This window comes from Brienomyrus brachyistius, chromosome 14, assembly GCF_023856365.1.
Source record: "Brienomyrus brachyistius isolate T26 chromosome 14, BBRACH_0.4, whole genome shotgun sequence".
Classification (NCBI taxonomy): Eukaryota; Metazoa; Chordata; class Actinopteri; order Osteoglossiformes; family Mormyridae; genus Brienomyrus; species Brienomyrus brachyistius.
The window spans coordinates 7,531,514-7,554,873 of NC_064546.1; the positions used below are offsets into that span (position 1 = coordinate 7,531,514).

The 23,360-nt window shown below is 45.6% G+C and overlaps 1 protein-coding gene across 1 annotated transcript in view; it reads right to left on the reverse strand.

Annotated features, from left to right (window-relative positions):
• ap4s1 (adaptor related protein complex 4 subunit sigma 1) overlaps positions 1 to 23,360 on the reverse strand; it is a 29,999-nt gene that overhangs the window by 687 nt on the left and 5,952 nt on the right. Inside the window, exons 2-4 of the mRNA XM_048974967.1 lie at positions 18,339 to 18,498; positions 17,866 to 17,952; positions 721 to 789 (exon numbers count right to left, since the gene is read on the reverse strand). Coding sequence (XP_048830924.1) covers positions 721 to 789; positions 17,866 to 17,952; positions 18,339 to 18,476 — 294 coding nt within the window. The 5' untranslated portion in view covers positions 18,477 to 18,498. The remainder of the gene's footprint in view (positions 1 to 720; positions 790 to 17,865; positions 17,953 to 18,338; positions 18,499 to 23,360) is intronic.

Genomic DNA, 23,360 nt, shown 5'->3' on the forward strand with positions numbered 1-23,360 from the left:
TATTTATGACAAACTTTTAAGCCACAATTTCAAGAGGTGCAAGATTCACAGTATTCTAGATTAACTCAGACATAATACTTGAAGTACGCAAATGTAGTACAAGAAGCCATAATTTCATCTAGGTCATTCTGCACAACTGCTACATCAGTTTGTCATCTAGATTTATTTACTTAATAGCAGCATCAATTTTACATGTGTAGGAACTGTACGAGATGCAGCATGATGGATGAATTGCCCAAGTAGAGCTTGAACCTTTGAAATTGACAGGTAATTGCTTCCAGTCTGACAACTTCTTGTGAAGTATATTAAAATATATATTTTGAAACTTCCATCAACACTGCCTTTTCATTAGAATGTTATTGTCTGACAAAAAGTTGTGCTACTGAATAAAATCAGTCTAACTTTTTCTGCATGTCCAAACTGAACATGAAAGATGTGGCCTATAACATATTCCTAAAGGTTTTTGTCTTGCCCAGCTTCATACATACTGTCTTTGCAGAGCTTGTTCCTTGATTTTCTTAGTATCCACAATGAAATTATACTATACATAAACTGCTGAACAATAAGCTTATATTCAAACTCTAATCTGAAAGTTAAGTGATTTTAGTTTTATGAACTGGCACCATGTCTGTAGGATTAATTGCTCCAAAGTAGGATAATTACAGGATAGTCTAATGTCTTTCACAGAAAAGCCCAGTGGGGAAAAAATGTAGAACTTACCACACGGCTGAAATACTTATCCAGTACTTCCACAAAATTGTGTACCAGTTCATAAACTGCAAGCTCATTCTGTGCAAACAAAAGAACATATATCACAGGCTATTTGAAAACAGATTTCAAATATTTCTTCTAGCTGAAGAATGGTGTTTCAAAAAAACATTAAAGCATATTAAAGGAACAGAAGGGACATACTTCCCAACCACCTTCTCAATAATAGATGTTTCAAACTTCTTTTGTGATGTGTACATAGTGCAATGAAATTCTCATTTGTCTGAATCCTTCACTGCCATTACAATACTAAAATAGCTAAATTTGTATTCCACAAATCATAATTGCCCCATACCAAGAAAAAACTGTTTAACATAAACATTAATGCAAAGATGCTTCAATTTTTTCCAAGTTGGCCATTACCACCAGTACACCGCATCTTTATGAAACATATTTGAATTTTAAAGACTTTAGATAATACCTATCACCTTAGAAAATGCTTTAGAAGTTATGATGTTCTAATGATGTTGCGTGGGTGTAATAATTGATATATATCTTCATGTTTGAAAGCACAGTGACAAATATAACAGATTAGCAGACACTTGTCCAATGAAACTTTAAAATGTTAGCAGTTGAAGTTAGAGGGATGATGTGGGTGGCAGTTATTTTACGGGGGCACAACATTTAAGAACAGTTAAGAAAAGGGGAGAGTTTATGCCCCAGCCAAATTTCATTGTTTGTCTTAGAACACAATACATTCACCTCCATTTGGGAAATCTCAGTTTCTAGGAAGCAGGACTCTGCAACCCTTTACAGCAGGGGTCTCCAACTCTGGTCCTGGAGGGCTACCGTCCTATAGGTTTTCTGTCCCACTTGGTTTCTGATGAGCCACACCTGTTCCTGATATTTACCTGAGAACAGGTGTGGCTCATAAGAAGCCAGGTAGGATAGAAAACCTACTGGACGGTAGCCCTCCAGGACCGGAGTTGGAGACCCCTGCTATACAGTGACAGATGTTAGCATTGAACTAACATGTGCAATGCATCGTTAAACTACCTAACATCTGAAGTACAATGGTTTGCCAAAGCTGTCATGACTTGGTTGTACCATAGTGGTTTGAACCATGTTGAGGTATATTTCCCAAATGCCCCCAATAACAACTTACATAATTGGAACCATTCAGTTGCATATTACATTATTAATTTATTTAGGCTATTCATATTGTATCATACAATAGTAATAAAAATATTAAAATAGCGAAAGCCCACTAATAATATGATAAGCTTCATGTAGAGGACAACAGAATAACTATTAGCTATTACAATGCATTTAATGAGGAAATAATGTAAAGTAATAACATTTTTTAAACACAATTCACACAAAAAACACTAAGAAACTCCTGGCCTGACTTAGTTAAACACAGCATGTTAGTGGCTCATTGAGATTGACGGGTGCACATGATGCCCCACCATGACACGCTTACACATTGACAAGCTATGTGACATTGTAATCCAAGCAGTGGTGCATTTTTGTCTTTTTTATGATGGTAACAAATGCTCTCTGCAATTAAGAATTGATTTATTATTTTTAGCCTTTAATTTCCCCATGATTTAGTTAAAAATGTTTCTCTCTCCCAGACCCCCACCAGACAGTACACATTTTTGGTCCCTCCCAGAAGCTGGGAAGGAGCAAATATTTGAATTATCAGGGGGTTCCCAAAGACCCGGTTAAGAAACACTGACCTACTACCTACCTAGGCTATGGTAATCTTTTTTCATAAGTAAAAAGAGTACAGTCTAAAATAATAAAAATTACAATGTAGTAAAGACATAAACCACGTGCTCACATCTGCACAATATAGAATGCCATTGGGGTAATAACCCTCTGAATCAACATGTCAAATTTGTACCTCTTAAAATTAATGTGTTATGCAGCCCTCTATTTGTATGTTGATGATTCTATGCTCAAAAAAAGAATGTTATTGGACTACAAAAAAAAGTCCATTACATTACACAATCTGTATTATTTTTATTGTTATTATTAATAAATAATAATAATGTATTTTATTTGTGGGCGCAGTTGCTAAATCGCCCGTAGGTGTGCGTGTGCAAGTGAATGGTGTGTGAGTGTGCCCTGCGATGGGCTGGCCCCCCATCCTTGGTTGTTCCCTGCCTCGTGCCCATTGCTTCCGGGATAGGCTCCGCACCCCCAGCGACCCAGTAGGATAAACGGTTTGGAAAATGGATGGATGGATGAATTTGTGGGCGCCTTTCTAAAACCCAAGGTCATCTTACATAGCCCATAAAAGACAAACAATAAAAACAAATAATTAAAAAGAGTTATTTACATAACCAGACAACAATTGGGTTAAAGCGAGTAAGCCAATTTAAACAGATGGGTTTCGAGTTTTGACTTAAATAGTGGAAAAGAGTCAATATTTCTGATAACGGGCGGCAGTGAGTTCCAGAGCCGGGGAGCAGAGCGACTGAAAGCTCTGTTTCCCATGGTGATGAGGCGGGCAGAGGGAACAATAAAATTGGTGGCAGATGAAGATCTGAGAGATCAGGATGGAGTGGCGATGTGAAGCAGGCCACATAGATAGGGAGAGGTAAGATTGTAAATGCATTTGAAAGTAAGAACTAGAATTTTAAATACTATTCTAGTTTCTATGGGTAACCAGTGAAGCTGTTGTAGAACTGGGGTGATACAGCGGGGAAAATAAGTATTTGACACATCAGCATTTTTATCAGTAAGGGGAATTCTAAGTGGGTTAATGACACAAAATTTCCACCAGATGTTGCCATCAAGCCAAATATTGAATTCATACAAAGAAATTGGAACATTTAAGTATACAAGTTGAGTCATAATAAATAAAGTAAAATGACAGGGTATTGAACACATGAAGATAACAAGCTGCAAAATGACATAAAAAGCCAGGAGATCACCTGAAATCTGTCAGTATTGAGAGAGAAACCCTGCCCCCTATCAGTACTAATTGATATCAGCTGCTTAAGTCCTACTTGATGGCCTATAAAGGCTTCTCATTACCCAGGAGGCGCACAGATAAGGCTTCATGATGGGTAAGAGCAAAGAACTCTCCCAAGATCGTCTTAATCTTATCGTTGAAAAGCATTCTGATGGGAATGGTTATAGGCGCATTTCCAGAATGCTGAATGTCCCTGTGAGCACTGTGGGGGCCATTATCCGGAAATGGAAAGAACATCAGTTCACCATAAATCGGCAACGATCATGTGCTCCACGTGAGATCTCTGTCGGAGGAGTCCAAAGAATAATCAGGAGAGTTCTCCAAGAGCCAAGAACAACTCAGGCAGAACTTCAGGGAGACCTTGCATCAGCAGGTATTGTTGTTTCAAAGAAAACTATAAGCAATGCACTGAACCGCCATGGCATCCATACACGCTCACCAAGTAAGACTGAACAAAAAGCATGTTGAGGCTCGGTTAAAGTTTGCGAAACAGCATTTGGAGAAGCCTGTGGATTACTGGGAGACTATAGTATGGTCAGATGAAAGCAAAATTGAACTTTTTGGCTGTCATTCTACACACCATGTTTGGAGAAGAAATGGTACTGCCCACCACCCCAAGAACACCATACCAACTGTTAAGTTTGGGGGTGGAAGCATCATAGTTTGGGGCTGCTTTTCAGCAAGGGGTACTGGCAGACTTCATATTATTGAAGGTAGGATGAATGGAGAAATGTACCGTGACATTCTGAATAAAAATCTGCTGCCATATACCAGAAAGCTGAAAATGAAAAGAGGGTGGACATTTCAGCAAGACAATGATCCCAAACACAAGGCCAAGGAAACAATGAATTTGTTTTAAAGAAAGAAAATCAAGTTGCTAGAATGGCCCAGTCAATCACCTGACCTAAATCCCATGACTCCTGAGTGATGCAGACAACTGGTCTCTCCATACAAGAGGCGTCTAGAAGCTGTAATCACCAACAAAGGCTTTTCTACAAAGTATTAAATAAATACCAAAAAGAAGACAGTTACAACAGTCAATCCTAGAAGTGACGAGGCTATGGACAAGGATGGTGGCAGCATGGGGAGTGAGGAAGGGATGGAGTTAGTTTATGTTGCATAGATGGAAGTATGCGGACTGGGTGATATGATTAATGTGTGACTGAATTGAGAGAGTACTATCAAGGATGATGCCCAGACTCTTAACCTGGGTGGAGGGGTGGATAGCGGAATTATCAATATTGATGGAGAAACTGGGATTTAGAGTGGAAGTTGTACCAACAAGTAGAACTTCAGTTTTATTGCTATTGACTTTGAGAAAGTTATAGGAGAACCATGATTTAATCTCCAATAGACAGTCTGAGAGGGAAGAGGGTGGAAAGGAGCAGCTAGGTTTGGAGGAGATATAGAGTTGGGTGTCATCAGTGTAACAGTGAAAGGGGCCCCAATACTGAACCGTGGGGAACACCAGCTGAAACAGGAAATGAACATGAGGAATGAGATTTGAGTTGGATAAACTGAGAGATATGAGGTGAACCAAGCAAGGGGAGTATGAATGATGCCAATGGATGATAATCTATTCAGAAGAGTATTGTGGCTGCGCTCAGATCCAGGAGGATGAGAATGAATACTGTAGAACATGGCAGCCTAAATTTTCTTGAATTTACAACCTTAAACAATATTTTCAAGATAAATTGGCTGAGGCATTATCTTAACAATCCCAGTTCTATTCGGAATGCTATCCCCTCCTATATTTTCTCTAAATATATTATTTTGTCTGGAACTATGTTGTCTCAAAGATCCCCATTAAATTATCCAGCTTTCACAGACAGGTGCTTTTTTCCTGGTCTCTCACCTTTCATCAGAATTTCTCACCCCATAAATATTTTATCTGGAACAGTCTATCTATCTAGTCTATCGTCTTACCCTTGCTCCTGACCTAATCTGTTTGCCCAGTGTGTGTACCTTACCTGTTTTTCCTTCCCTCTCCAGACCCGTTCCCGTACCTGACCTGCCCTTCCTGCCGAGCCCGGCACGTCTCGTCCCCACCTCCCCGTGTGGTCGTGTCCCGTGCCTACGTGTAAAACTGACCTTCCGGCTTTCGACCATTCCGCCTGTCCCTCGACCTTGCTTTCTGCCTGTCCCTTTCGGTGCTGTAGTTGGGCGAGTACCAATAAACCTTTTGTGGGGTTGCAATCCAGGATCCGAGCCTCTCTGTTCTGTTTTCCGTGACAGAATACTTCGCCGTATCCCAATGGATCCTGCGACCCACACGACTCTGGAAGACCGCCTGTCCGCTGTGGAACAGCTCCTGAGTCGCCGCCTCATCGGGGAGCCACCACTCCAGTCGCCGTACCCAAGAGATATGACGGCAACCCCGATCAGTGTCGGGGATTCCTGATGCAATGTGGCATCTATGTGGAGGAGCATCCCGAGATGTTCCTCACACAGGGAGCGGAAGTGAGATTCGTCATCTCTCTCCTCACCGGACGTGCATGTGACTGGGCAACCGCTATGTGGGCCAACCAGAGTCCCATCCTAGATTCCACCCGAGACTTTCACCATGCACTGGTGGAGGTCTTCGACCACCCAGCGGTGGGACGCCGTCCTGGCGATCGGCTCCTGGATTGCCGCCAGGGGAACCGCTCCGCTGCCGATTTTTCTCTAGAGTTCCGCACGATCGCCGCAGGACTCGCGTGGACTGACGACACCCTTCTGACCATCTTTCGCCGCGGCTTAAACCAAGATCTCCAGGACGAACTCGCGTCTCGGGGAGAGGCGATGTCATTTGACGAGTTCGTTCAGCTGGCTGTACGTCTAGATAACACCGTGCGCGATTGCCGACACCGCCGCATCCAGTCCGAAGCTCGCCGAAACACCCCGAGTCCCACTCCCGAAGCTGCTGAGCCAATGCAGCTGGGAAGATCGCCTCTTTCCGCTGCAGAACGACGCAGAAGATCTCAAGGAGGGCTGTGTCTCTACTGCGGCGAGGCCGGACACCTACTCTGAACCTACCCTCTGCGTCCACGGCAGGAGGAGGAAACCCCTCGGGTAGGTGATCCGCCGATCGTGTCGCCCACACGCCGACAACTCACGATCCCGGTGATTATATCTGCCAAGGGAAGGAGGGTCCTTATCCATGCGCTGATCGACTGTGGGGCGGCGGGGAATTTTATTAACCACACACTCGCAAACCAGTTGGGACTGCCTTGGAGGAAACTCGCCAGGCCCCTTTCGGTACTGGGGGTAACGGGTGAGAGGATGAGAGAGGGAACAGTTCGCTTCCGCACACACCCCTTCTCTCTCAGCGTCGGCGTCCTTCACAGGGAGGAGATAGAAATGTACGTCCTAACCCCAGGCGAAGGACCCAATAATCCTGGGGTACCCCTGGTTATTGCAACACAATCCACGCCTAGATTGGAGAACGAGTGAGCTAACCCACTGGTCCGCCGCGTGTTTATCCTCCTGTATGTCTGTGCCATGTCGAACCTCCAGTGTGGAGAGCCCCGGGTCGGAGGAACCTATCCGACTTCCGGAGGAGTATCAGGACTTTGGGGATGTATTCAGTAAAGCAGGGGCCTTCACCCTGCCTCCCCACCGTGACTGTGATTGCTCAATTGAGATCCAGGAAGGGGCCAAGCACCCCAAGGGGAGGTTATACCCTATCTCCCTGCAGGAGGAGAGATCGCTGGAGAGCTACATCCAGGAGAGCCTCAAACAGGGAATAATCCGTCCCTCCACTTCTCCCATTACGGCCGGCTTCTTCTTTGTCAAGAAGAAGGACGGAGGCCTCCGGCCCAGTATAGATTACCGGGGGTTAAATGCCATCTCTGTTAGACGGAGAGAACCGCTACCCTTAATCTCTTCATCCCTTGAACAGCTAAGAGAGGCTCGCTTCTACACCAAGCTCGACCTCCGCAGCGCGTACAACTTAATTCGGATTAAGGAGGGGGATGAGTGGAAGACGTCATTCGTCACCAGTAGGGGGCAGTATGAATACTGCGTGATGCCTTATGGCCTAGCCAACAGTCCCTCTATATTCCAATCCTTCATGAATCAGGTATTCCGGGACCTCATCGGCCGTTGTGTAATGGTGTACATTGACGATATTCTGATTTACTCCCCTGATGAGCAGTCCCATGTCCAGCAGGTCCGCCAAGTCCTAGAACGGCTAAGGGAGCATCACCTCTATGCCAAGGTAGAGAAATGTGAGTTCAACCAAACCCGGATCCATTTCCTCGGCTACGTCCTCGGTCAGGGAACCGTGGCCATGGAGCAGAGGAAGGTGGCCGCCATTCGTGACTGGCTCAGACCCCGTAACCTTAAGGAGCTACAGCGGTTCCTGGGGTTTGCCAATTTTTACCGACGGTTCATCCGTAACTTTAGCCAGGTTGCGGCGCCCCTCACTACGTTAACTCGAGGTACTACAGCTCGGCTAGCCTGCCCCCCCGAGGCGGAGGCCGCCTTCGTAAAACTGAAGAGGGCTTTCTGCTCGGCCCCTGTCCTGGCCCAACCCCAGCCTGATCTTCCTTTTGAAGTAAAGGTGGACGCCTCCGAAGCTGGGGTCGGGGCAGTCCTGCTTCAGAGAAATCCCCAGACCGGGAGACGACACCCCTGTGCCTACTACTCCAAGAAGTTAACTGCTGCTGAGCATAACTACCCAGTGGGAGAGAGGGAACTTCTCGCCATCCGCCTGGCCTTAGAGGAATGGAGGCATTGGCTGGAGGGAGCTCGCCATCCCTTCACGGTGTTCACGGACCACCGCAACCTGGAGTACCTCCAGTCGGCCAAGCGCCTTTCCGCACGCCAAGTGCGCTGGGCCCAGTGGTTCGCCCGGTTCGAGTTCCAGGTACGTTACCTCCCGGGGAGTCGAAACGTGAAGGCCGATGCGCTTTCCCGACAGTTTGAGTCACCCATTTGTACCGAACGGGTTGACCCCATTCTTAGCCCCACATGTTTCATGTCAACCATTACCTGGGACCTGGAGGAGAACATCCGACTCGAGAATGAGGGCAAGAGCCCTCCACCAGGCTGTCCTGAGGGGATCCAATACGTCGCGCGGAGGTACCGTGGACCGCTACTGAGTTGGATCCACTCCCACCGAGGGACGGGCCACCCAGGGGCAGCCGCGACTCTCCACTTGGTCTCCCGCCGATACTGGTGGCCGGGCTGGAGACGGCAAGTGCAGGAGTACGTGAAATCCTGCCCTGAGTGTGCCCAGGCTAAGACACCGCCTCAAGCTCCCGCAGGTCTGCTACAGCCCTTACCTACCCCTGCACGGCCTTGGTCCCACGTAGCCATGGAATTCATTACAGATCTCCCCCGGTCAGCTGGGAAAACTACCATCCTGACCGTCGTGGATCGGTTCTCAAAAATGTGTCGACTGGTGGCGCTCCCCAAACTGCCCTCGGCTACGGAGGTAGCCGAGATCCTCATAAAGGGGTTATTTCGGTATTACGGCTTACCAGAGGACATTGTCAGCGACCGGGGACCTCAGTTCAACTCCCGGGTATTTAAGGAGATGTGCCGTAAGCTTCGAATCACCCTCAGCCTCTCGTCCACTTACCACCCCCAGTCGAATGGTCTGGCCGAAAGAACCAACCAGGAGGTAGCCAAGACCCTCCGCCTGTTGTGTTGATCCGACCCCTCCGGATGGACGACGCACCTGGTATGGGTGGAGTATGCCCTCAACGCTCGGGTGAGTCCCATTACGCGCGTCTCGCCCTTCCAATGCGTCTTAGGATATCAACCCAAGCTCTTTCCATGGGACTCCCTGGAGGGACCAGTACCGAGGGTAGAGAATTGGTACCAGGAGAGTCGGCGGGCCTGGCAACGGATACAACAGGCATTGACGAAGGAGGCCTCGAGGAGAAAACACCAGGCGGATCGTCGGAGACGAGTGGGACCCACGTTTCGGGTGGGTCAATTGGTATGGCTGTCGACTCGAAACCTGCGTATCAATAAACCTTTTGTGGGGTTGCAATCCAGGATCCGAGCCTCTCTGTTCTGTTTTCCGTGACAGCTGGTTTAAAAATAACATTATTCATGTTGGTCAGTTACCTACAGTTAGACCACATGGTCAGTTTTATAACTACTAAAAATTCATTTCTTTCAAAATTCTGAATCATATGTGTATGATTCTGATTACCACCTTGAATGTGCAATATTATATCTCTGAAAGATGTTAACTTAATGTAACACTTGTTTCAACATCATGACAGAGCGTTAAACTCATCGACGGGTCAGTGATCATCATTTTCATCTTTCAAAGGGCTCAGGGAGGGCGTAGAGAGGTTGGGTTTTCTGCTTGCGAGCACATACTCGTGCATGGTTTTTATATACACAGGTTTTGAGAATAATTAAATGCCATACTGATAATCATCCTAGCCACTTCACACTCAGCTGCAAACCATCCCAGCACATACTGCATGCCCAATGAAGAACCACATCTGCAAAAAGCAATGATGCAATCTTGAAGTCACCAAACTGGACCCCCTCGGCCCCTTGGCTAAACCAGAAAATTTTGTCCATAAAAGTTATGAACAGAACTCCAAGTCCTAAAAAACACGTATATAGTGGTGCTTGCGGTTCACAAACTCTGGTCTACAAACAATTTGGTTCACTAAAAATTACTAAAAATTTCATTAAAAAAATGCATTGGTTCGCGTAAAAAATTTGGTTGAAGAACAGATTCCTCGATCAGATTCCTTTTTTTATACTAGTGTATCACCGGCGGGGCACATGTCCCAGTATGCCCCGCATGAAATTGTAAATAGAAGGACCACAACAGGCACCCAAGGAGCACTGAACTCAAATACACAGACAGGAAACAGAAGGTTGTAAGATGCCGAACTGCAAGATGCACACGCAGCGACAGGTATTTTAGGTACCGTAGCGACCTGGATTGATAACTGGTTAACAGATAGGAAACAGCGAGTAGTTATAAGAGTTATAAGATTTTAACGACTCTGAGCTATTAGTTTAGTTCTCCCCAAGCGAGCTTGATGGGCCGAATGGCCTCCTCTCGTTTGTATAGTTCTTATGTTCTTATGGACCCCGCGGAGAATCAATGCGTTCAACAACAGGTAGATCAGCTTTCCTCATTGAGCAGAAGGCAGGTCAGTCTCAGCTTCCTGAATCACCCCCCTGTTCAGCTCTTCCGGTTCCTGTTCCGTTGCCCGATAAGTATGATGGTAATCCCGACCAATGTAAAGCTTTCGTAATGCAATTTTGACTTTATATAGAAGAGCACCCTGAGCGATTCCAGGAGGAAACAGCACGCATCAGGTTTGTAATCTCACCTCTGACCGAGAGAGCCAGCGACTGACAACAGCCCCTTACTCAAATCGACACGCGATTTCCAAACTGCATTGAAAGAACTGTTCGATCATCCCGCCGTGCGGCATAGTCTGGGTGAACAGTTAGTGAACTTCCGACAAGGGACAAGGACAATAGCGGACTTCTCCCTGGAGTTTCGTACCCTCGCCGCGGGACTGCGCTGGCCTGAGGACTGCCTCCGTATCCTGTACCACCGAGCACTAAACCTGGAAGTGCAAGACGGACTCCTCTCTCGCGGAGCTGGTTTGTCCTTTGAAGATTGTATTCAGCTGTCCGTCACGTTAGATAACAACATGTGTGAATGCCGTCGACGATGAACCCGGCTCCCAGTCCTGACTGACATCATTCCAGCCAAAGCCCCAGAACCCATGCAACTCGGGAGATCTCCGCTTACCCAAGCTGAGTGGAAAGGACGTGCAGAACGGGGTCTGTGTCTATATTGCGGTTCTACGCACCTGCCCTGTATGTCCTCCCCGCCCGGAGTCCGTATCCAAGGTAGGCTCAGCCCCTTCTCCATATGTTACTCAAACTAAGTTCACTTTGCTTGCATTAAAATGAATGGAGTAATGCATGATGCCTCAGCCCTGATCGATTCAGGTGCAGCTGGTAATTTCATGGACATGTCCCAAGCCCAACAGTTGAATATTCCACTCCACCCTCTGAACCAACCCATTGCGGTCTTAGGGATCAGTGGAGAGCCTGTTCCTAAAGGAAGAATCACTCACTGTTCCAGACCGGTCTCACTCCAAGTTGGGGTATTGCATTCAGAGACACTAACCTTTCTGATCCTCCCCAGCTCACAAAACCCTATTATCCTGGGGCTCCCCTGGCCCCGGGATCACGACCCCCGGATTAGCTGGGCTACAGGAGAACCCCTCTCCTGGTCTCTTAGGTGTCTTTCCAGGTGCTGTTCCATCTCCTGTAGGGCCTCACAGGTAGAGAGCCCCAACCTGAGGATCTCTCCACCATCCCAGACGCCTATGAAGACTACCATGATGTCTTCAGCAAGACCCTAGCCTTCAGATTGCCCCCTCACAGAGATTGTGATTGTTCAATTGACCTTATCGAGGGTGCCCCCCTCCCAAAAGGTTGATTGTACCCCTTGTCTCAAGCTGAGGAAGCCGCCTTGGAGGAATATATATACGAGATGCCCTAGCACAAGGTATCATCCGCCCTTCTACCTCCCCAACTACCGCTGGGTTACGTCCCTGTATAGATTATAGATCGCTGAATGCGATCACTGTCAAACGCCGAGAACCACTCCCACTCATTCCTTCCACCCTGGAAAATCTGCATAGAGCGACTGTCCTTACCAAGTTAGATCTTCGCAGAGCTTACAATCTCGTCTGCATCCGTGAGGGGGAGGAGTGGAAGACATCCTTCATCACACATACTGGTCAATTCGAATATCTCGTGATGCCGTATGGGTTAGCTAATAGCCCCTCTTTCTTCCAGGCATTCATGTACATGGTCTTCCACGACCTGCAACAGCCTCGGGCCGAAGACCCGTTCAAGGTGGAGGTGGATGCATCGGAGACAGGAGTAGGAGGTGTCCTTATACAGCGGGACCCAGTAACCGGCCGTCGTCACCCCTGTGCCTATTTCTCAAAAAAACTCTTCCTGGCAGAACAGAACTGTGACGTCGGAGATCGGGAACTCCTGGCCATGAAATTGGCCTTTGAAGAGTGGCGTCACTGGCTAGAGGGAGCTAAACACCCCTTTCAAGTCTACAGACCACCGGAACCTGCAATATCTCCAGACAGCAAAGTACCTGAACCCTCGACAGGCATGCTGGTCTATGTTTTTCTTTCGCTTTCATTTTACAGTAACTTACCTCCCCAGTTCCAAGAATGGCAAGGCCAACGCCCTCTCTCGCCAGCATGATCCTTCCACATCCAACGACGCAAGTATGCCCGTTCTTTCCCCATCCTGTTTCGCTGCCACCATCTCCTGGTCCCTCAACGAAACCATCTGAGCCCTGAATGACTGGTCACTGCCTCCACCGGGCCGATTATACGTAACTCTGGTACATCGTCCTGCTCTGCTCCAATGGATCCATACGTCTGGCAGTTCCGGCCACCCAGGGAGCTCTGCAACCCTACAACTGGTGGAGCGAAGTTACTGTTGGCCGAGATGGTGGAAGGATATGGAGGCATACATTGCCTCCTGTCCAGAGTGTGGAGTTGAAGGCATCCCCTCAAGCTCCCGCTGGTCTATTACATCCGCTCCTGATCCCAACTCGTCCGTGGTCCCACCTGGCCATGGATTTCATAACAGATCTGCCATGCTCCAAAGGTAACACCGTCATCCTCACCATTGTGGACCGTTTTTCCAAGATGTGTCGGTTAATAGCATTTCCCAAGCTCCCAACAGCTATGGACCTGGCTGAGCTTCTCCTTACCAAGGTATTCTGATACTACAGCATCCCGGAGGACATTTTATCTGACCGAGGACCTCAATTTGCATCCCAGCTTTTCCGTGCCTTCTGTGGGAAACTCAGTATCACTCTCAGCCTGACCTCAGCATACGTACCACCCGCAGTCCAATGGCCTGGCGGAAAAACAAATCAAGAGGTCTCCAAGGCCCTCAGACTCCTGTGCCGTGGTCAACCGGGGGATTGGGCCACTCATCTCCTCTGGACGGAATACACCATTAACACTCGGGTGAGTCCAGTAACGGATCTCTCTCCCTTCCAGTGTGTGATAGGGTACCAGCCTCAACTATTTCCCTGGGACTCTCCGCTCGGTACATCGGACCCTTCCGCATCCTTCGCCAAGTTGGGCCCTCTTCGTATCGCTTTCAGCTCCCCAGTGTATACCGTATGTGTCCTACCTTTCATGTTTCTCTCTTAAACCTGTCTATTACATCCCCTCACATTCCTCATCAATGCTAATGCCTCGTCCCTCAACAACGCTGTCTGATGGTTCTGCTGCATACACGGTTCGTGCCCTTCTCGACTTCCGGCGTCAGGCCGGGCACCTGCAATACCTCGTCGACTGGGAGGGATTCAGGCCGGAGGAACAGTCTTGGGTGCCCACTTCTGACATCCTCGACCCTTCTCTCCAGGAGGTGGCCGTCAAGGGGGGGGGGCACTGTCACGCCCACACGGGCAGGGCAGAGCACCGGCCGCCGATCACCACCTGATCAGTCGGCTACTTAAACACCATTCACTCAGCAGGTAGTGCGAAGCATTGTTACCATTCTAGTGATGTGCCATACCAAACAATCACTCTGTGTATTGTCTTCCCGGGTTGTCTTGCTCGCTGTGTCCTGCCTGATCACCTGCCTGCCTTCCCTTCTCGTCTCGCCCTCTGTGCCGGCCTCGTCTCCCTGTTGGACCCGTGTGTATCCCCTGCCATCCTTCCCTGCCTTTCCCTGCTCCCTCGTTGGCTCTCCTCCTCTCTCCCGGGATCCCCCTCTTGTCCACTTGTACTGGACTGATCTTCACGGTTCTCGACTCTCACCTGTCTCTCGACCACAATTCAGCATATCCCCCTTGGCTTTTGTACAACCCAATCTCCTAAATAAAGGACTCTGCCTCCACATTTTGGAGTCTGCCTGCTCCCTGCTCGGCCGATATAACACGCTGGAGAAATATCAAACATTTGCACTTTTATTTTAATACAGGAAAAGACATATGAGTAACTGGATCCTTGAAATGACATGAAAAGACAAAATACAGTAATAATACTGTAAGGAGTCACATACTTTTATTTTGCACAAATAAACGTGTACAAACTGTTGTATAAACGCCAAACGTAAATAGTGCATTATTTGAATGATGATTGAGTCTCCGCCTGGGTTACATGTGTGTGGAGTTTGCATGTTCTCCCCATGTCGTTGTGGGGTTTCCTCCGGGTACTCCGGTTTCCGCTCACAGTCAGAAAAAATGCTGAGGCTAATTGGAGTTGTTAAATTGCCCGTAGGTGTGCATGTGTGAGTGAATGGTGTGTAGGTGTGCCCTGCAATGGGCCTCGTGCCCATTGCTTCCAGGATAGGCTCCGGAGCCCCCTCGACCCAGTAGGATAAGCGGTTTTGGAGAATGGATAGATGGATGGATGGATGGAGATTATATATATATATTTTTTTACACACACATACATATACATATACACACACACACACACACACACACACACACACACACACACAGGCCACTTTATTAGGCACACCTGTCCAACTGCTCGTTGATGCAAATTACTGATCAGCAACTGGCAACTAAAAGCATTTAGGCATGTTATCAAGACGAACTGCTGCAGTTCAAACTGAGCTTCAGAATGGGGAAAAAAGGTGATTTAAGTGACTTTGAACGTGGCATGGTCATTGGTGCCAGATGGGCTGGTCTGAGTATTGAAGAAACTGCTGATCTTCACGCATAACCATCCCTAGGGTTTACAGAGAATGGTCTGAAAAAGGGAAAACATCCAGTGAGTGGCAGTTCTGTGGGCGAAAATGCCTTGTTGATGCCAGAAGAGAATGGCTAGAGTGGTTCAAGCTGATAGAAAGGCAACAGTAACTCAAATAACCACTCGTTACAACCAAGGAATGCAGAAGAGCATCTCCGAACGTACAACACGTCGAACCTTGAGGCAGATGGGCTACAGCAGCAGAAGACCACACCGGGTGCCACTCCTGTCAGCAAAGAACAGGAAAGTGAGGCTACAATTCGCACAGGCTCACCGAAATTGGACAATAGAAGATTGGAAAAATGTTGCCTGATCTGACGAGTCTCGATTTCTGCTGCGACATTCGGATGGTAGGGTCAGAATTTGGCGTCAACAACGTGAAAGCATGGATCCTGCCTTGTATCAACGGTTCAGGCTGGTGGTGGTGGTGTGATGGTGTGGGGGACATTTTCTTGGCACACTTTTGCAACGCCACAGCCTACCTGAGTATTGTTGCTGAACATGTCCATCCCTTTATGACCACAGTGTACCCATCTTCTGATGGCTACTTCCAGCAGGATAATGCACCATGTGATAAAGCTCGAATCATCTCAGATTGGTTTCTTGAACATGACAATGAGTTCACTGTACTCAAACTCAAATGGCCTCCACAGTCACCAGATCTCAATTCAATAGAGCACCTTTGGGATGTGGTGGAACGGGAGATTCGCATCATGGATGTGCAGCCGACAAATCTGCAGCAACTGCGTGATGCTATCATGTCAATATCTCTGAGGAATGTTTCCAGTACCTTGTTGAATCTCTGCCACGAAGGATTAAGGCAGTTCTGAAGGCAAAAGGGGGTCCAACCCGGTACTAGCAAGGTGTACCTAATAAAGTGACCGGTGTGTGTGTGTGTGTGTGTGTGTGTGTGTGTGTGTGTGTATATATATATATATCCTATTCATCAGCATAACTGCATCTCAGCAATTAACGCCGCAATGGCTCTTGGGATCGGTTCGCAAACCGTTCGTTTGATTCACCGACCAAGTGTCCGAAAACCCGTAACTTTGATTCGTTCATCGAACAGGCTCTCGGGTTTTTTGGAGTCAGCCCAGTTAGAGACCAGGTACTCGGCCGTTCGGGTGTTCTCGGCACCAGACGGAAGTTTACGAACGCAAAAGTGACAAATGTTATTGACGAACATAAGAATAAAGCTAAAAGGAATAAGACAAGCGTAGACGGAACATGAAAAATAATTGCGGGGGATGAAAAAACGAGTTAAAAAGAAGGATTTGTTCGCGAATCGGCCATCACTAGTTGTGATCACGTGACGCTCGGCAGATGAACTGTATACGTAATACTCGTATTGCAAGACCTCACTAGTTTATCAAATTAAAATGTATTAAAAAATTTTGCTCATCTTACAAACCAAGTTACTCACAATCCGAGGTTTGACTGTATTGGCTATATACATTGGGATGGTATACGATATGTCTCAAAAAGACGTTTTCGTTTCTGACATTCCCTTCCAAGCCATGCTGTATTTTCTTACAACTTAGAAAGTGCCTACAGCTTTTCATTGTCACCCGCATATGGCGTGTAGTGTTGTGTTTTAATTTATTTGGAGTTCCGTCACGCATTCATATTTATCGTTTTTAATCTGGGAAAAACATAACGCAAGCAAATTATTCGATTGAACAGTAGTATCACTGACCGCTGTCTGATAACTAAAGGCGCAGCACTACTGCACACATTACTTGAACTTCTTAACATGCAGTTCGAGGTGTTACTTACATAATTATTTATTTAACTGCACACACGACTAACAAATTGATATTATCCATTAATTGAAGCTTTCTTTAGAACTGTGTAAAACTTAAAATCTAAATTTACTGTAAACTTGCATTTACTGTAGCAGCAACACAACAAACGAGATCTGGGTTATGCTCATTCATTAGCCAATCACATCACTTTATTGTAGTTCAGGGCGGAGCCTAGAATTGTTTGGTCTGGCTGCAGACAGGGCCAGCCTGACATGGTTTTGGCACAGCAATTTGTGCATGCGCGTAAGGTCCAGGTCAGGAATTTACTCCAAAATGTACTGAAAGGGATATCTTCATTATAATGTTATTTTTATGAAAATATTAGCCTTAAAATATACATTAGAAAAGTGCTTAGGTTCTTACAAAAAATTATTGCGCATTTGAAATAGCAATTACTTTGAAAATGTATATAGGCCTAGGTTACTATGAGGCATGGAGTTTTTGAACTGTTCAAGTGCTGATTCCCAATTAGATGCATCAGTTACTAATAGATAAAAAAACATATAGGCAGTTAAATTTTTGATAATTAGTAACATCAAACTGGAACCACGGTTGAGACTTGATTCAGACTTTAATTTTATGACTCATGAACATCTCCGGTGAGAAGGTCACATGGACTTACCTCAGTGTCACTGACGCCAACAACAATGAATAGGGCAGCATATTGGCGATATACTAGCTTATAGTCCTTGTATTCCACAAAAGAGCACTGCAAGGGAGTGAGAAGACATCTCATCTTGTATTTCCATACACATCAATCATATTCATTAATTAGCATGACCTTTGGATTGTGGAAGGAAAAAGGAGAATGAATAGATTTCTTCAGCATGCAAACATAAGGAAAACATACTTGCAACATAGAAAACTTAAAGTAACAGACTGTACGAAATGTTACGTTACCGTCTCATAGATTGAGTGTTGGAGTGAAGGAGGAATGGCTATCATAGCTAGATTAGTCAGTTCTGCTTCAAAACCAAACCAGTGACCTCTGTGGCTTCAGAACCTAACTTCATTTACTTCCCAAAACTAATCAAAGAAGGACATGTGTGAAGTGGTACTTCATACATCATAGATGTAGCTTCAGTTTCTGCCTACCTCATCTTTTCTGCGTGAAAGGCAGCCCTTGATGACGTCCACCTCTAAAGAGGCCCTCTTGACCATGTCTATGTCCTCGTAGTATTTGGACAGTCGAGTCTGCCCTTGTTTGTTGACCATCAGCAGAAACTTGATCATTGTCAAATAGCAGAGTTTCCCCCTATATAAAAATATAGTTAGCATTTAATAAATAAAGACAAGCAATTTGCCAAAATATGATTGTATTTCTTTATGTACTCTCTGGCTTACACACTTAATGTATTCCCCACCAATATGTAGAATACATATGGTTTAGGGACCGGTTCACTGCAGAGACATTGCATAGGTGACAAAATGTAACTGATTACATTTTGAGACAGATTGCCCCGAAACTGAAACAGTGCTGTGCAGTGAACAAAAAAAAAGTTTTGAGACTTGATTCTGTTAAGATAACTCAAAAAGCCACTTCAAAATTAAGGCAACACCATTTAGTGGTGACAAAAGGAGCAGTGAAACCAGACATCATTTGGCCTTGTGAGTGTCAAAAAGTATTTCATGTATCTTATTACTGCTTCACAAAAACATTATATGGATGAAGATTTACACCTGGCTTCATTTTCAAACCAACTGCCAAAAAAAACAGAATCGGTGCTGTCAGAAACCACAGAACTGTATTCCGTGGACAACCCCATCACTTGTACAATTTCTAGAAACACTTATTTATTACACATTCCATTTACAGAGGTGGACAAATTTGTTGGTACCCTTTACAGCTCATTTCTCATGAAAAGTGATTCAATTAAAAGCAATTGTCTAATGCAGGGTGTCATGCCCGGTTCGTATGATCCTCGTGTGTGCCACGCCCCCCTGATTATCCACGTGTGCTTCCCTAATCATGGTCAGCTGTATCCTGTTGTTTTGCCCTGTCTTTTGTCTATATCAGTTCACATCTTGCCCTGTCCGAGGTCCGTCATTGATGTTAGAATTGTTGCAATGTCCAGTTCTCCCCATAGCCATTTCTCCCTTAATAAACCCCCAGTTTTCCCCGCCTTTTGCCTCCCTGCTTCATCATTCCCTGCCTCCTTCCTGCCAGCTTGCCCATCCGCACCCGCGAAACCTGACACAGGGATGTCAAACTCCAGTCCTGGGGGCCCAACCCCTGTGTAGCTTAGTTCTGTTCCTTTTCCATCACAAATGATTCAGCTCTAGAGCTGTATTGTAATTAGCACAAGGGGTTGAATCAGGTGTGTTAAATGAGAGGAAACCCAAAAATGTGCAGTGCTCCGGCCCTCCAGGAATGAAGTTTAACACCCCAGGTCTAATGTATACATGGATGCCTTTAGAATGTGATAGAATAAACCAACATAATTGTGAAAAGAAATGATTTGTTGTTTATTTTACAAATTTATGCTAAAATAGTATGGACAGATTTGTTGGTACCCCTAAAGAGACTATTTATCCTTACATTATAATCATGTTTCAAATTATGTGTTTAACCTTAGTTAGTATCACAGGTGCCTTCAAGATTTTCATCAGCCATTCAGCCTATTTCAAGGGAAAGAACATACTACTGTGTTGTTTGGTATCATTGTGTGCACCACACTGAATATGGACCAGAGAACACAAAAGAGAGACAGCTGAGGAGCTCAGAAAGATGATTATAGATAACCATGTTAAAGGTAAAGGCTTTACCTTTAAAGCAGTCTTTGATGGATTTTATTACCGTTTCACAAAAACATTATATGGATGAAAATCAAACCTGAAAATCAACACCTAATAGACTCCAAAATCACTCCAAAGTTGAAACAACATCAATACAGAGCATAGGACAAAAACAGAGGCTTGGCCCCCAGACATTCCCACGACAGCTGCGAGACAAGGTCTCTCCAGCGTGTCCTCGGTCTTCCCCAGGGCCCCCTCCCAGTGGGATACATCCGAAACACCTAGGGAGGCGTCCAGGAGGCATCTTGAGCCACCTCATGTGGCTCCTCTTGATGCGGAGGAGCAGCGGCTCTATTCTGAGTCCCTCTCGATTGACCGAGCTCCTCACCCTCTCTCTAAGGGAGAGCCCAGCCACCCTGCGGAGGAAACCCATTTCGGCTGCTTGCATTTGCAACCTCGTTCTTTCGGTCACTACCCACAGCTCATGACCATAGGTGAAAGTAGGAAAGTAGATCGACTGGTAAAGTGAGAACTTTGCCTTTTGGCTCAGCACCTTCTTCACCATGACTGACTAATGCAGTGCCCGCATCATTGCTGACACGGCACTGATCCGCCTTTCGATCTCCCGCTCCATCCTTCCCTCACTTGTGAACAAGACCCCGAGATACTTAAACTCCTCCACTTGGGGAAGGACTCTCTCCCCGACCAGAAGAGAGCACTCGACCCTTTTCTGGCTGAGGACCATGGTCTTAGATTTGGAGGTGCTGATTTTCATCCCAACTGCTTCCACTCGGTTGCGAACAGCTCCAGTGAGAACCAAAGGTCACGGTCCGATGAAACCAACAGAACTACATCATCTGCAAAAAGCAGAGACCTAATCCTGAGGTCACCAAACCAGACACCCTCAACGCCCTGGCTACACCTAGAAATTCGGTCCATAAAATTTATGAACAGAATTGGTGACAAAGGGCAGCCTTGGCGGAGTCCAACCCTCACCGGAAACGAGTCTGATATACTGCAGACAATGTGGACCAAGCTTTGACACCGGTCGTACAGGGACCGAACAGTCCTTATAAGGTAGCCCGGCACCCCACTCCCCATAGGACTCCCCAAGGGACACGGTCGAATGCCTTCTCCAAGTCCACAAAACACATGTAGACTGGTTCTTGAAGAAGGGGACCACCACCCCGGTCTGCCAGTCCAAAGGCACTGCCCCAAATATCCATGCGATGCAGGCGTATGTGTAGAGTAGTTGAGGAATGTTTAAACTAGGGACTGGAGGGGCAGGGAGGTTAGTTAACTATATCAGTGGGGGGAAACGGAAAGCCCCAAATAATCATATTGTAAGTGGGCACCGTAATAGGGCTACCCTTTGTTGTCTGTATTTAAACGCCAGGAGTATTAGGAATAAAATTCATGATTTAGAGACTTTTATCTCATCGGACTCTTATGATATTATAGGAATAACTGAAACGTGGTTGAGTGAAAAGGATGGACAAGAATATAATATGGATGGTTACACGTTGTTCCGTAAGGATCGTATAGGAAAAAAGGGAGGTGGTGTTGCAGTATATGTAAAGGAAAACTTGCAGGCAAGGGAACTTACTGATATAAATAAAACTACGGAAGCAATATGGGTAAAATTAGATGCTAAAAACTCAAATAGCCTAATTGTCGGTGTTTGTTACAGAACACCTAATATAGCTGCTGAGGAAAGCAGATTGTTATACAGTGATATTAGGACTATGAGCAATAAAAATGATGTGGTAGTTATGGGTGATTTTAATCTACCAGGAATGCAGTGGGACATTGTCACTGGCTCTTCAGAAAATGAACTGGAGATGGTGGAATTAGTACAGGATGCCAGGGGAGATGCCATTCTTGATCTTGTTCTCTCTAATAACCAGGACAGGATTGGTAAATTAGACGTTTTAGAACCACTTGACAGTAGCGATCATAACATGGTCAAATTTGAGGTTAAGTTTAGTGTTCGAAGAGCTAAGTCCAAATCAAAAATATATAATGTTAGGAAGGCTGACTTTAAGTGTATGAGACTAAAACTAGAAACTGTGAACTGGATGGAGTTAAATAACAAAACTGTTGAAGAGGCCTGGGAATTTTTTAAAAGCACATTATTGCAAGTGCAAGAGGAGTTCATACCTGTTTCCAGCAAGAATAAATCTAGGAAATTGCAACCTAGGTGGTTTACTAGGGAAATAAAGCATAAAGTAAGGAGGAAAAGGGCTTTGTTCCAGCAATGGAAAATAACTGATGATGACAGAATTAAGCAGGAATATCTAAGTCTACAGGTTGAGTTAAAAAATGATATTAGACGAGCTAAAAGAAATGTCGAAAGGATGGTTGCATTGGAAGCTAAGGATGACGTTAAAAGTTTCTTCCAGTATTTTAACTCTAAAAGAGCTCTAAGACCTGAAATTACTAATCTGCAGGATAGTAAGGGTCTTATAATAGTAAACGACATTGATATAGTAAATGAGTTCAATGATAGTTTTGCATGGGTATTCACTGTTGAGGACCTTAGTAATTTACCAGTTATTACCTATCCAGCATCGTCTATAGCTAATATATATATAACTGAAGCAGATGTTTTGCAAAGCCTAGCTAAGCTCAAAATAAATAAATCACAGGGCCCTGATGGCATCTTACCTATAGTGTTAAAAGAGATGAGGGATATTATTTGCCGATCCTTAACTTTACTGTTTCAAAAATCCTTATCTGAAGGTGTGGTACCTTCTGATTGGAAGCACGCCTTCATAACGCCCATTTTCAAAAAAGGGGATAGAAGTAATTTGTCTAACTGTAGGCCAATCAGTCTAACTTGTATAACTGGTAAAGTTATGGAGGCTATAATCAAAGAGAAAATGGTAGATTACCTGGACTCCAATAACATTTTGCGGGATAGCCAGCATGGATTTAGGAGAGGTAGATCCTGTTTAACAAATCTGTGGAGTTTTTTGAGGAAGCTACTCTGGAAGTTGATGATAAGAAGGCCTATGATGTCATCTACTTAGATTTCCAAAAGGCTTTTGATGTTGTCCCCCACAAGAGGCTCCTACTTAAACTCAAAGCGACAGGTATTTTAGGTACCGTAGCGACCTAGATTGATAACTGGTTAACAGATAGGAAACAGCGAGTAGTTATAAGAGGCACAATGTCACAGTGGGCTTGCGTTCATAGTGGGGTACCGCAGGGTTCGATTTTAGGACCACTATTGTTCCTAATTTACATAAATGATATAGATACCAATATATACAGTAAAATGGCGAAATTTGCAGATGACACCAAGGTGGGTGGTGTAACAGATACTGAATTAGCGGCTCAGCAGCTACAGCGGGATCTTGATTTAATTAGTGACTGGGC